Below are 13,789 nucleotides of genomic sequence, written 5' to 3' on the forward strand. Positions count from 1 at the left end.
GGGAGGTCTTCCGAGAGCAAGAGTCACCGTTGCTAATTCCAAGAAAGCCTCAGTTTGTTTCTTACCTATAGCACAAACTGCGCATGAGCTGTGGTTATGCTCACCTTTAGAGCATGCTGCTTTTTCTAGCACTTTTCCCAAGTATATTCATGAAATTCTTGGGAAATGCCTACCAAAATTGATTGACTTTGGGAAATGCTGTATTCCATACTCCCTTCTTGAATATTCACAGGGCATTTAGCATATTAAAGATTCTTGCAATAAAGGAACTATCTTTGCTTAATTCAGCATTTCCTAAGTTTATTTGTCCATGTAGCCATTCCCTCTTCCCAGCCCTCTACAGATAAGCTATGAACATCTCCCAGAACTAATACTTCCAGAGGGACACTCTGGGAAATACTCTTTTTGATTGATAAGGGATAGAATTAATTCAGATGAATATTGCATCCTCCCAGAACTTGAAAACCCTAACTATTCTGCGCTAGGAAGTGGAGACAATACCACAACCAAATGAGTGTTGAAAAGGAAAGGATTTCTTGAAACTACAAGGTCTTCTGATCAAAGGTACACATTCTACTTACCTAAGGAGATTCCCAAGATTGAAAAGAGCCCGGTTGTGTTGTGGATTTAGCTGGAGAGCCCTCTGATAGTACATCTTTGCCTCTGCTGTGTCTCTGGTCAGTGTTCCAAGGTTGTTCAGGGCACTTGCATGGCGCGGATACAACCTGAACAATTAGAAATATTAAGCCATGACTGTTCAAAAACTTCAAAGTTGGTCACAATTTCCTTGTTCTTCACCCCCCACTCCTCATCCCAGGTATGCCACAACAAAAAGAAACACTGAATTCTTCCTTTGTTTTAATGGTATGTCTGTGTCCCATCTTAACAGTCAACCGTTTGTGCACCTGCAGGCAAATAAACATGGCAGGAAAGCAAGTAATGACACATGGTGGCATAAGTAAATTACCCCCAAAGAGTGCAAAAATAAATAGTATGCAAATCTACCGGGGTTAAATAAATTTAGCTTGGAGCCTACAGTTACTTTCAACTTCCTTTGATTGAAAATCCTCATTGCCACTGGTGCTGACTTTCTGGCCTAGTGGGACTGCTGACTAGCTGCCTGTATAATGCCCACTATTTACACAAGATGTTGGGAGTTCCCTGGATGAGGGATCTTCATGAATATATTTGAATTGGAGCATCAGTAAAACCGCCATTATTGAGAAGGTGATACAAACGTCTCCCCATAAAAATAAACTTTCTCCCTCAAATGGCTCTCCACCTTGACTCTCCTATTCCATTTTGTCTCATTTCCCCGCTACTGTTATTTGACACCACCTGCTCTGATAGTGTCTGGGAATGAAAATCCTGACAAACATATAAAAATTTAAAAAGGCACAATGACGTGAAAACAGCGATCCTAATGTTCAAAAGCAAATGTAAAGGAGGACTGCATACACATCAGCAAGGCAAATTTATGGTGATTAAGAAAGGAAGAGAATCAATTTACTTCATTAACTAGAAACTATGAGGAAGGCAAATCAGCCTGCTGCTGCACACACAGCTGAGTTGATTCTGCTGTGCTCAGAGCCGACATATTTAGTCGTCGAACAGGTTCATTCCATCTCTGTCACCCAGAGGATTTTGACTAAGCCTGTGGAGCTGGCTTTTAATGTAGGAAAGGCAAGATAATGCCCAAGTAATAAAAACAGGATCTGTACTTGTCAAGTCTCTTGACAATCAAATGCTATGCTTGCCCCCTCCCAGCCTGTTCCGTACCTTCTAAGAAGATCAATTTAATTTGGGGACAGAAGGGGTTTCTATTAAAAGGCCAAGGAAGACAAGCTGCATAGCTTTTTTTTTTTTTTTTTAATCTTTGCCTAACCCAGAGTTTCCTAAGTTTATTGGACCATGTAATCCTCCCTTCCTTACTGCCTTATAGCTCAGCTATTAGCATCCCTCAGTATTTTCAGGAAGACAATGCTTCTCCTGACTGATAAGGGATAGAATCAATTCAGATGAATGTTATGTCCTCCCAGGCTTGAAAGCCCTAATTATTCACCATAATTCTGTAGGCTGTTGGGAGAGATACATTATGAGAGGAAGTTGGGAAAAAACACACATACACAACGTGTTTGCTTCTTTCTGGTCACCTTTAATTAGCAAAGACAACCTGAGGGTACCTGGTACCAGTCCTTTAACACCCACCCTCACAGTTCCTGGGGTACGCAAGTCCTTGGTGCTCTCTGATGTCACAGGACACCAGAGCTAAGAGAAGAGGCTCTCGTACCTGCCCACTCATTCCATGCCCAGAACAGCCTCCTGGGAAGCTGTGTCTAAGAATTACTTTGGGAATGGTTACAGAGAGCATATCACAGCCAGGACTTTAATTCTGCTAATTAAAAAAATTTTTTGGATGTTGAGCAAAGCTCTCTGACTTCCAAAAGATTTAAGAGGGGGTGTCCTGTGAACATGGTGAGAACAGTTCTTATTTTTTCTCTGATGACGAACAGCAAGAGAAAGCATCCTGGTGACCTCTGCCTTCCCAGGAAGAGGCAATTTCTTAAAACTTGGTCATTTCCTTATTTCTTTATAGGCTTTGGAACCCTCAAAATAAATGTCTGAGGTGAAAGCACTAAATATGGGAAAGGACAGCCTAAATTCAATAAGAGCATCTACGATGGGCTCCCTGTTACGCAGCTGCCCTCTTATCTTATCAGCCCACCTTTTTGGACTTTATCACGATCCCACTGCCATTTAAAGGAATGGCATGGGGACTTCCCTGGTGGCACAGTCGTTAAGAATTCGCCTGCCAATGGAGGGGACATGAGTTCAACCCTTGGTCCGGGAAGATCCCACATGCCGCAGAGCAGCTAGGCCCATGCGCCACAACTACTGAAGCCCGCGCACCACAACTACTGAAGCCTGTGTGCCTAGAGCCCGTGCTCCACAACAAGAGAAGCCACCGCAATGAGAAGCCCGCGCACCCGCACTGCAACGAAGAGTAGCCCCCGCTCACTGCAACTAGAGAAAGCCCGCGTGCAGCAACGAAGAACCAACGCAGCCAAAAATAAATAAATAAATAAATTTAAATTGATATAATACTTTCAAAGTTCACTGACTACAAAAATTTTTCTCTTTTTTTTTCAAGCCAGAAACAGAACATAAGTTCACAATGAACTCTCAAAAACAGAAACAAGCAGTGAGAAGGGAAGTAAAGAGAAACAAATATAAATACTACGAGGGAAAAAAAGGTCTTTAGCATGCCTTGTGCTCCAAGCTTAGGAGAGGGCTTTGTGGTCGGGCACAGGCAGCGAAGAGGCTTTGTGTTAACAAAGTCCCAACCTGTCCAGGAAGGGGATTGCTGACATCTATAGTGATTTACTGAATCTATTGCCACTCACAGCCCTCCACCTGGAAAACGTGTCATATTGTTTACGCCTAATAATAGTAAAGATCTGCTAGCAACAGCCCCTCCCTCTGGGCATCTGATTAAGTTCACCTAATCATGAGCAAGCATTACATTATTTATGAAACAAAGCTGAATTTCATAAAAAGGATTCTTTAAGCAGGTCAAGAAAAAATTATCACTTTTAATTTTGATTTTTATATAGATGTAGACATTTTCTTAAAACATATACTCTTCTCTTGTTTACTGAAGACCTATGCAAGGACGAAACTTATTTTTGTGTGTTTACTTTTTAAATAAACTTGTTTAAATGAGCTTCGGTGTAATTCAACCCTGAGGTCTCCAAGAGGGGAATTCTCTATTAGAAAGATGAATAATTTAAGAGATGTCTATGTTGCTACATCAATTGTCAGGATAAATTAAGTGTGTCTTGACTTTGACGCCTATAGGTATGTTTTACAGAAGTTCTGGTAGTGATTATTCCCTTCGCCATGTAAAGAACCTTGACAAAAGCTTCACTGAAAAGGAGGGGAGTGGTAATTTTCAGGCCTGTTTTCTTTTGTGTGTTTGTTTTTTTTGCGGTACGCGGGCCTCTCACTGCTGTGGCCTCTCCCGCTGCGGAGCACAGGCTCCGGATGCGCAGGCTCAGCGGCCATGGCTCACGGGCCCAGCCGCTCCGCGACACGTGGGATCTTCCCGGACCGGGGCACGGACCCGCGTCCCCTGCATCGGCAGGCGGACTCTCAACCACTGCGCCACCAGGGAAGCCCCAGGCCTGTTTTTTTAAGACCAGTGTGAACAGCCACTGGATTTTCTTTCTCAGTCTTACTCAACATTTATATTGTATATGGGGGCTCTCTCGCTATTTCCTTATTATTATTTTTTAAAATTTCACTGAGTTAAATTTTTAAAATTTATTATAGGGAAAATGTATAATATTGTCAAATAGTTCTGGGGTATAAGAAAGTTTATTCTTTCTCTTTAAAAAAGAAATCCAGGTATAGAGATACAATTCTATGAGCTGAAGAAAATATTTTTCAAGTATTGTATGATGTATATTCTCAATTTATATTCTCTATGATTTATATTCCCATTTGAGCATTTAAGGGCTTCTTACTTTTTATCTGGTGGCCTTTCCTTAAGCAGAATTCATAAAGTAGGTAGTTAAGGACATTATTATTCTCCTCCATTCCCAGGCAACTTATCTCTGAAGAATGAATATCAGCAACATGTTAACAGGAAATCATCACTGTGAGGGAACAGTTGCCTAAGTGAAAAACAGAAAGCAGGAGCAAAAGAAAATGGGTCTAAAAAAACCTAGCATGTATTAGAGATACTTTACATTTTAGAGTGCTTCCCATATACTATCTCATTTAACCTTCTAATTCTTCAAGTAGAATTATTGTACTATTTTACAGTTGAGTAATGGGAGGATGGAAGAAATTAAAGAAAAAATAAATTACTTTTTTTAAAAAAGAAATATTTTCAGAAGTTGTGTTAAGTGTTAAAAGTCAGATGCTTCCTGTAAATCTATTTATTTTCCCAAACAATCCATGAGTCATTCAACCTTCAGCAAATAAATATACTGCTATCAATTAGACCTTCCATTCAGAATAATTTCCCTTTCTATCCTTGGGCCACAGTCCATTCAGCTATGATCCTATAAGAACTACTTCTCAGTGACAGAAGTGAAATAAAGTCAATACTCAGGAAACATGGCTGAGATTCTTCTTCGCTGGGAAAACTCGTCTCCTGCCATACAAAATACTCATGGTATCTCTAAAAAGCACAGTATCATGGGAAGCTATTTGGAACTAACAACATTCAGTAAGTGTTTAAGGCACAGATACATGCTCTCCCATCTACTGTTCTTAAGCTTCAATCTCAACTAAAGATCCATAGAGATAAGATGTATAAGACTAAAGTTTAGTTTTATATTTTATTCAGTCATTTACTTTAAATTTTGTACAGTCTGTTCAAAAGTTAAGAATTCTGTTACTTTTTCATTATTTGAGTACCTTCTAAGGCATTTCATTGTTCAAGCAAGACTGTATGTATCATGTGTTCCACTTTGCAATTTCCTTTCAGAATATACACACCCTGATATATTTATCTGATTTTCATTCCACACATTAATTTATTTGAAGTTAAGTATGCTAAGGTCAGATGTTTATTTTCTATTTTTTCTATTTCCTGTTGAGAAAAAAAAAGAACCCAAAAGAAAAACATGACTGGGAAAAAATTTCAACCATGAGATCCAAATTTCACAGAACTAAAAAATACCCAAAGTAAACTTCATTTCAGGAGTCAGCAGCAGACGCAGCATATTTTCAATCATTCTACTCCCTGCCATTTCTCAAGTGCCTGATTATAAAACTCGAATCATCATGTCATTAAAGTGCACCAGAATGACATTGATCATTTACCAGTCTGCTTCTTTAATTGTCTGAAATCGCCATTAACACCCAGCAGTAAGTCTTGCCACTTTCTTTTGGTACCGTACTCCTTCCCATCCATTAGATAGTCTTGGAAAAAAACCTCAAATGCGATTTAGGGAAGTATGACACACTCCAGTGAGGGGCCAACTAAATTATCTGATCTCTCACAATGGATGACCTCTAGTAGAGATCCAGGAGGACTCCGCCCAATTGATTTTTCAAAACAAGTTAGAGTAAAACCATGCCCTCAGGAAATGACTCATTTTAAGTGGCTGAATTTTCCTGATTCCTGAGAATTTTCCTCTGGAGGTTGGGAAATGTATTGAATTAAATACTTCCTTGCTCTTTTTTTTATTTTGCGGTACGCGGGCCTCTCACTGTTGTGGCCTCTCCCGTTGCGGAGCACAGGCTCCGGACGCGCAGGCTCAGCGGCCATGGCTCACGGGCCCAGCCGCTCCACAGCATGTGGGATCTTCCCGGACCGGGGCACGAACCCGTGTCCCCTGCATCGGCAGGCGGACTCTCAACCACTGCGCCACCAGGGAAGCCCCTTCCTTGCTCTTTTAAATAGAAAATAGTGAACATATTTTACCTTTTCTCAAGGGCTTGGGGTGACCATGGTGAACTTTGGTTTTTGCGGCAGATGAATGGGAAATTACTTTGGTGGAGTGGAAATATAACTGTGATTGGAGTCAGAAGCCATGGGTGACTTTCTTGCTGTGTGATTTTGAATTTATGTCTGTGTTTTAGTTGCTCTCTCTATAACAGTAAGGTCCATAACATATTAATCCTCTGTGTGAACAAATAGGATGGTGGATAAGATGTCCACCTTCATACCTGATACACTCCATACATTTAATGTTCTGGGGTTGGCTACAGGACCTCTGGGTGAGTGTACTTGGCTCTCTCCACAGCCCTAATGAACCCATGCCAGCAGGAAGCTGCCAGCTCTCTTTTCATGTGGATTTCTCATCCTCCAAAAAATCATTCGCCTCACTGCTAAGGCCTCTGACTTGCTTCCATCAGTCAAAATAACCTCCATTATTTCTTCATCACTAACCCAATGAACACTCAGTTTGTTTTGTATCCATCCGTTTGTCCCACACTGCAGGTGCTCAGATGTGAAGGACATTTGGCTTTCTTCATTTTAAGAATGTAGGAATGTTCCTTGTCAAGCACTCACTCCAGCAAAGTCTGTCAATCTTTCATCATCTGAAGCAAATGATCCCCACAGGCACCAGAGCAATTTCCTCCAAGCCTTTCCGATATGCTCAACACCAAACGGAATTCCCGACACGCACAATTTTAAGAGCTACATCCAAGGTTATAAGGAGATTCAAAGTCTTATGTGACAGATCAATGTGCTCGTAGAATCTTTATTGTAATAACACTTTGCAGCATTGATAGCACTCTGGCTGTTAGATTGACTTAGGTAAAAAAGACAGTGGTGGGCAGGAAGAGTGTGTCCATGTTTGCAGTTAATAAGTGCCAACCAAGGACATCATGAGGGGTGGGGAGGGAAAGGCGTGTGTATCCTGAAGATCCACCTCAGGAATTGGGGGTCGCCACTGGCATGTAATGGGAATGGGCAGTAGCTAGGGGTGTTAAAGGTGTGTAAGCATATTAGAGGGTAGAAACTGCAGTGGAGAAAAGAAGCGAAGCAGAGGAACAGGGTATGCTGGGGTTGGCAGGGAGACCAGGGTAGGCCTTGCAGACAAGATGACATCACCTGAAGAGTCCTGAAGGGAGGGAGGGAAGCAGCCATTTAGAGAAGGAGGGGAAGTGTTCTGGGAAGAAGGAAGGACAAATACGGAGTCTCTGTAATAGGTGTGAATGAAAAATGTTCCCTGCCGTATCAAAACAAAGGATGTTGCAGCCATCTAGCCATCACATTACAGCCACCCAGATGGTGAGCCCTGAGGGAACTCAGGATAGAAACAGGATGCCCACCATCTAGCAGCCGGCAGCTGCAGCCACCCCCAGTGGTGCACCCCGAGGAGACTCAGGAAGAGAAAGCACAGGATACTGGCCCCAGATAGCTCAGGTGCATATCAAGGGAATGATTTCAGTGAGCCCAGACTCTTGCATCTTCCCACACACAGAAAAGCACTAAATTCCTTAACTTGAGATAACTGGTTTTCTTTAATTAACAGTAATCTTTTGATGTTCTGACTACCTGGTCTTTGTTGCAAAAACCCTTATACATCCTGGATCCCCCCACTTGCTTCTTCGGAGCAGTCTCTCGGAGTTATCTGAGATGCTGTGTCTCGGGCTTAAGTCCTCAGTTTTGTCCGCCGAATAAAATGTAACTGTCAACTTTTAGGTCATGCATTTTTTTATCCAGTTGCCATAAGAATGTGACAACTGGTGTGTGCCTGGAGCCCCGCCTGGCTGGAGCTGAGACAGCAAGAGGTGTAGTAGGAGGTAAGGTCTGAGAAGCAGGGGGACCAGATGGTGCAGGACGTGGAGACCACTGCAGGGGCCCTGATTCTCAGAGCTAGCAGAACGTTCTGAGCACAGGATTACTAGGAACTTCCCTGTGGCTGCTGGGTTGAGAACAGACTGAAGGACGGGAGGAAGGAGAAGTGAAAATGGGGGAAACCAGAGAACACTGCAGTAATCCAGGTGAGAGATGATGGGCAGTGGAGGTGGAGAGAAGTGGTCAGATTGGAGGTGTATTAATAACATTCACCAAGTTTATCATGGCCAGGTATACAGACACTGCTTTACACCTTGTATGTGAATTATTCCAGCCCTATGAGGTAGGTAACACCACTCTTCTCATTTTAACAGAAAATCTAAATGATATTCTGTTGAACTGTCATATTTACTTATATAAGAAATCATCAATTAAGCCAGTGTAGTGGGTGCTGTCTTATACCACCCAGATACCCCTCAAGTCTGAGGCACTTGACAGCTCACAGCTGAGTTCTTCTCTGGGCATTGCTTTACCCGAGGCTACTCTTCTCTGCCTGGGGCCAGTGATTGGTTGATAGCGGGTATAAAGGTTCCATCTCTTTCATGACAACTCTGAGGGGCCACCCCATCTCCAGAGCTCCCTAAGGGCTCCTCTGAGCCCCTGTGAATGCACTGTGTCTCTCCTTCCCCCTCTGCACATCTTGCTTCCCTGGCTTCCTTCCCTGGTGTTCCAGAGAGCACTCCTTAATGAACTTAACTTCCTGCTTGCTAATCTCTACCTTGGATTTTGTTTCCTGGGGAACCGCAGTGAGGTTTTGAAGTGAAATGGTGGTTTAAGGCAGAAAACAGAGAGAGCAGATGTTTTTGAGTATAAATTATAGAACTTTGATTTTGAAATATAGTCCGTAAGTATGGCCACAATATGACTAAAATTCTAGTTTTCTAAATGAATTTATAAATCAATTTCTTGGATTTAGTGAATAAAGCTGCTAGACTTAATTAACACAAAATATACATAGTGAGAATATAATTTCATCAACAAAAAGGAACAAACATGATTTCAATTGGGCTACTGGAAAGCATATTTAGACATTTATAAATAAAAGTACCACACCAATGGAAGAACCCCTCTCCACTTGTTAAACTTGGTTAACAAATGGTATTGGAATTTTCAATCTTTCCAGAAATATATGGCAGCTGGTATCTAAGGCCACCTGTAGTCATGAGAGTTATTTTAAATGTTCATTCAAAATAGCCTGGGTAAAGAAGGACTTCTTAAATAATCATTAAATCCTGATTAAAAAAAAGTTCAAACTCTACCAGTTTTATAGACAACATTTTTCAAAGGAATTATAATAATCTTACTGATATACTCAGGACATCAATGAGCAGTGGGTTCATTAGACATAGATTTCTTTACACTCTAACGATATGGCTTTCTTCAATAATCATTGTCTTATTACTTCCTTCTCCCACATACACTTATTATAGTCTAACGGAGTTTCTTTGTAGACTTTCAGTTATCCACACAGGAGAGAATACAAAGAACGAGAGCAGTGGGTACCGTTATCATGAAAAGTCTCTATTTTATGCATTAAAAAATTCCAGTCAGAAAGATTTTTAGCTTCTCCTTTCCCACGAGTTAGCCAATTAAATATCAATTGTAGACTTATTTTGTACAGGAGTTTTAAAAGTACATTTCTTTCCTTTTAGTTATAACAATAAGAAGAGCCTGGTCAGGGACTTCAACCCCCCACATGAACACAGTTTTCTTTCCCTTCAGATTTTCTATTTAAAACATCAACAGCAGATACATTAGGAGTGGACAAGGCCCCTCTAAGGATACCAAGGCTGCCCAAACACACCTGAGTTCCCTCAGGGCAGGGTAATGCATCTCCTACTCAATAGGACTTATGGGAGGGGGGACACCTTAGGTGATTTCTGTGTATTTCATGTGAAACCATACCTGTGAAAAGAAAATAGCTATCTGGGTGACTGAGGATCACAGCCCTTTTATAAGGATGAAATCCTGCATGTGGCTGATATCCAACCACCAGGGGCGCATCAGCTAGTCTAGGTATGGCAGGGGCTTACTGTAGAGGCTAGAGGGAAGAGGACATCTCAGTGAACAAATGTTCAGTGGAACATGGGGCATTTTTCTGCTGACAGTGAAGAGACTTTGTTGATCCACCTGAACAAAGGTGAACTCTATTCTCATTCCCAGGTTCAGGGTTCTTGATGACCAGCCCATATTAACCAACCAGTAACTGAGCCTTGCAGGAAATCTAATTATAAGATGAAAAACAATTTCCATGAGACTCTATCACCTATAATGAAGACTCTTTTAAAAGTCTCTTAATTGTGTCATCAGATTTGCAGATGTTCTCTATTCTCTGTAAAACATATTGGTGGATGCCTAAAACATAATAAACCTTCTCTATAAGCCTGGGCCCTTCTGCTCCCTTAAGTTAAGCTACATGACTGCTAAAAGCCAGTTGTTCTTATTAACAGATTTATTCTAGTTGTTTTCTGCAATTGCACAATATAATGAAATACGTTGCAAACTGATAAAATATAAAAGTAAAAAAGAGAGTTGTGATTTTTATGAAAACTAAAAAATACTCTGAAAATACTCAAAAAAGGGAAGTCACTCAAAAAAATTGCTGTTGAATTCGATGTAAGATTAATTGTAAAAGGCTGGAGGAGAAAAAACAGAAAAATCTCAGATAGCCTGTACATTTTTATTCCACTTTAAAAATGATCACTACAGAAATGAACTGTGGTTGTATTTTTTGCAGATTCTAATCAGTAGACTCTTACTCAAAGAAAAAACTTGGTTTGACATTAGAAGACTTGGTGAATGGACATACACGTAAAATTTTAGGGTACAACAAAACATTCAAGAGTGTGCATGATTTGTTTTATGATTCTTCACTTTTAACTGACTTTTTAAGGTAATCAACAAGCTACTAGCCAAGTACACATTCAATATCTTCTGCACTTTATTTGGGCAAGGCCACTATCTTTTCTTTTGGGCTTACTGAATGAGTCATTTCATGGGAGTTTCTGTATAGGAAGAGCTGGATGGCTGGGTGGATTTTCTGTTAGGGAACCATTGACCGAAACCACCCACCCTGGCCAGGCACGTTAATAAGTGCTTGCATGAGTTGTCTCACAACAGGAGGTCCTGATAAGGAACACAGTGCTGCCACCAAAAACTAACCAGGAGAATTCAGGAGGGGCCGAAAGGAGGGAGGAGATGTCATAGTACATCCTGCCCACCTCCCAGAAACCCTCATGCTAGAATCCACCTTGGCTGAGAGAGACGCACACCACCAGTAAGGACCCTGAGTCAGACCAAATATGGGCACAAACAAGATGACTGGCCAGAGACAACCTGGAAAGCTAACCCATTACCATAAAACCTAGGACTGCGAGCCACACGGCAGAGCAGTTCTCCTGGGTTCCCTTACCCTGCTGCTCTCTGCCTGGGCGCCCCTTCCCAATAAAGTTTTTTGCTTTGTCAGCACGTGTGTCTCCTCGGACAATTCATTTCTGAGTGTTAGACAAGAGCACAGTTCCGGGCCTGGGAAGGGGCCCCTCTTCCAGTAACATTTCTGCTCCCATCATACAAGGTGAAAATAGTAGAAACCTTGTCGAGAGTAACTCAATGGTCAGAAAGCTGTGAAGGCATATGGTAGTTCCACCAGTGGTGTTCTGATTTTCCAGCATAAAGAATCCCAAACTTTATAACACCCCATTAGGTATAAATATGAGAGCCACTCCTCACAGAAAGGAAAGCTTACATTTGTGTTTATGGAGGATTTAAGGAAAGTATTCTGACAACTTTCTTTGATGATTTGGGTCTTAATCTGACTCTGTATCCTCAGCTGCAGTATTTTTCAGGGGAGATCTCCCTTGTACTACAGAAATATAATACCTGAGGTGCACCAAAATGGAGAAGTCAGTCAGTGGTATTTTTACATTTAAAAAATAGAATAAAGTTAAAAAGCAGAAGAATATTCATGTCATATATAATTACCAATTTAATATAGTGTTATTTTTAGAACTGTAAGCCAGCCAAAAAGATATCGGTATAGATACAACCCTAATGACCAATTTCACCATTGCCTTTGGAATCTATACAGTCATTACAACAGGAATGAATAACTGTTGGAGCTGATTTCAGATAATACCACCTTTAATCCTGCATTTCCCTAATCATTCTCTTTATTGCTGTTGCAGACGTGGAAAACATCAAGATACACCAAAGGTAAAGTAGGGTGGAGCAGTTGGGAGGGGAGGAATCCCTGTGTTAGCAACCTCCACAGAGAAGGAGTTATATTCAAGTAAGGGCAGTCTTCCAGTCACCTAGGATAAATAATCATCAAAATGATGAATAGTCCCAGGATTTTCCTTTTCTAACACAAAGAGTGACAATTTACTTAAATTAAAAAAAAACAAAACAAAACACCACATCCACTGAAAATTCACCATAGAGGTATCCATAACAAAAATGATGATACTTTAAATCAGAAATATTTTGAGCCTGGTCTGAGATGATGAAATATTTCACTAATTACTACGCAGTACATTCTTAGCTTTGTCTTTACCCCATTTCTCAAGGACAAGTTTCTTCCACAAGGACAGTTGCTGAAGCATTTACTTTTATTGACAGTGGAAGTCCCAACCACCTACTGTAATTTTGTAAGGTCAGCTGCCGGAGATCTTTGCTTAATTTACACCTTTTCCCCAAGCTGTGCCTTAAGGTCTGCCTTATTTTTCTGTTTGAACTTCACAGAAAATAGTCTGTTAGAATGAAACAAATTTTAAAAGATACTGATATACTTCCCTCCAACCAATATTTTTCAGGCAAACTTACTGCTCTTTTCTTCCCTTTAAGAATGCCACCTAAAATCATGAAACACTAATTAATTATTAAAGCCAAAACACACTTTATTTGCTTAAATGTCCCTTGAAGGAACATGCCTTTTTTTTTTTAATTTTTATTTTATATTGAGAACAGTTGATTAACAATGTTGGATTAGTTTCAGGAGTACAGAAATGTGATTCAGTTATACACATACATATATCTATTCTTTTTCAAATTCTTTTCCCATTTAGGTTATTACAGAATATTGAGCAGAGTTCCCTGTGCTATACAACTGGTCCTTGTTGGTTATCCATTTTAAATATAGCTGTGTGTACATGTCAATCCTAAACTCCCAATCTATCCTTCCCCTCCACCCTTCCCCCCTGGTAACCATAAGTTCATTGCCTAGGTCTGTGAGTCTGTTTCTGTTTTGTGCATATGTTCATTTGTATCATTTTTTTTGGGGGGGGGGGCATGCCTTTTTAAAAATAACATTTCCTCATTTCAAAAATAATACATGCTCATCGTGGAACTCTGAAGCACAATAGAAAGTATAAAGAAAAAAATTAAACCATAATCTCACCAACCAGAGATAAGCACTGGAAATATCTGCATAAACTGGCTTGCAGTGAAAAAATGATTATTAAATCT

The 13,789-nt window shown here is 40.6% G+C and overlaps 1 protein-coding gene across 2 annotated transcripts in view; it reads right to left on the reverse strand.

The window, feature by feature from the left end:
- TMTC1 (transmembrane O-mannosyltransferase targeting cadherins 1) overlaps nt 1–13,789 on the reverse strand; it is a 265,193-nt gene that overhangs the window by 53,215 nt on the left and 198,189 nt on the right. For both annotated transcript variants that reach the window (XM_007446305.1, XM_007446306.1), the window contains one exon: nt 582–725. In XM_007446305.1, the coding sequence (XP_007446367.1) occupies nt 582–725 (144 nt within the window). The remainder of the gene's footprint in view (nt 1–581; nt 726–13,789) is intronic.

The sequence above is a fragment of the Lipotes vexillifer genome, unplaced genomic scaffold (assembly GCF_000442215.2).
Source record: "Lipotes vexillifer unplaced genomic scaffold, Lipotes_vexillifer_v1.1 scaffold477, whole genome shotgun sequence".
Taxonomy (NCBI): Eukaryota; Metazoa; Chordata; class Mammalia; order Artiodactyla; family Lipotidae; genus Lipotes; species Lipotes vexillifer.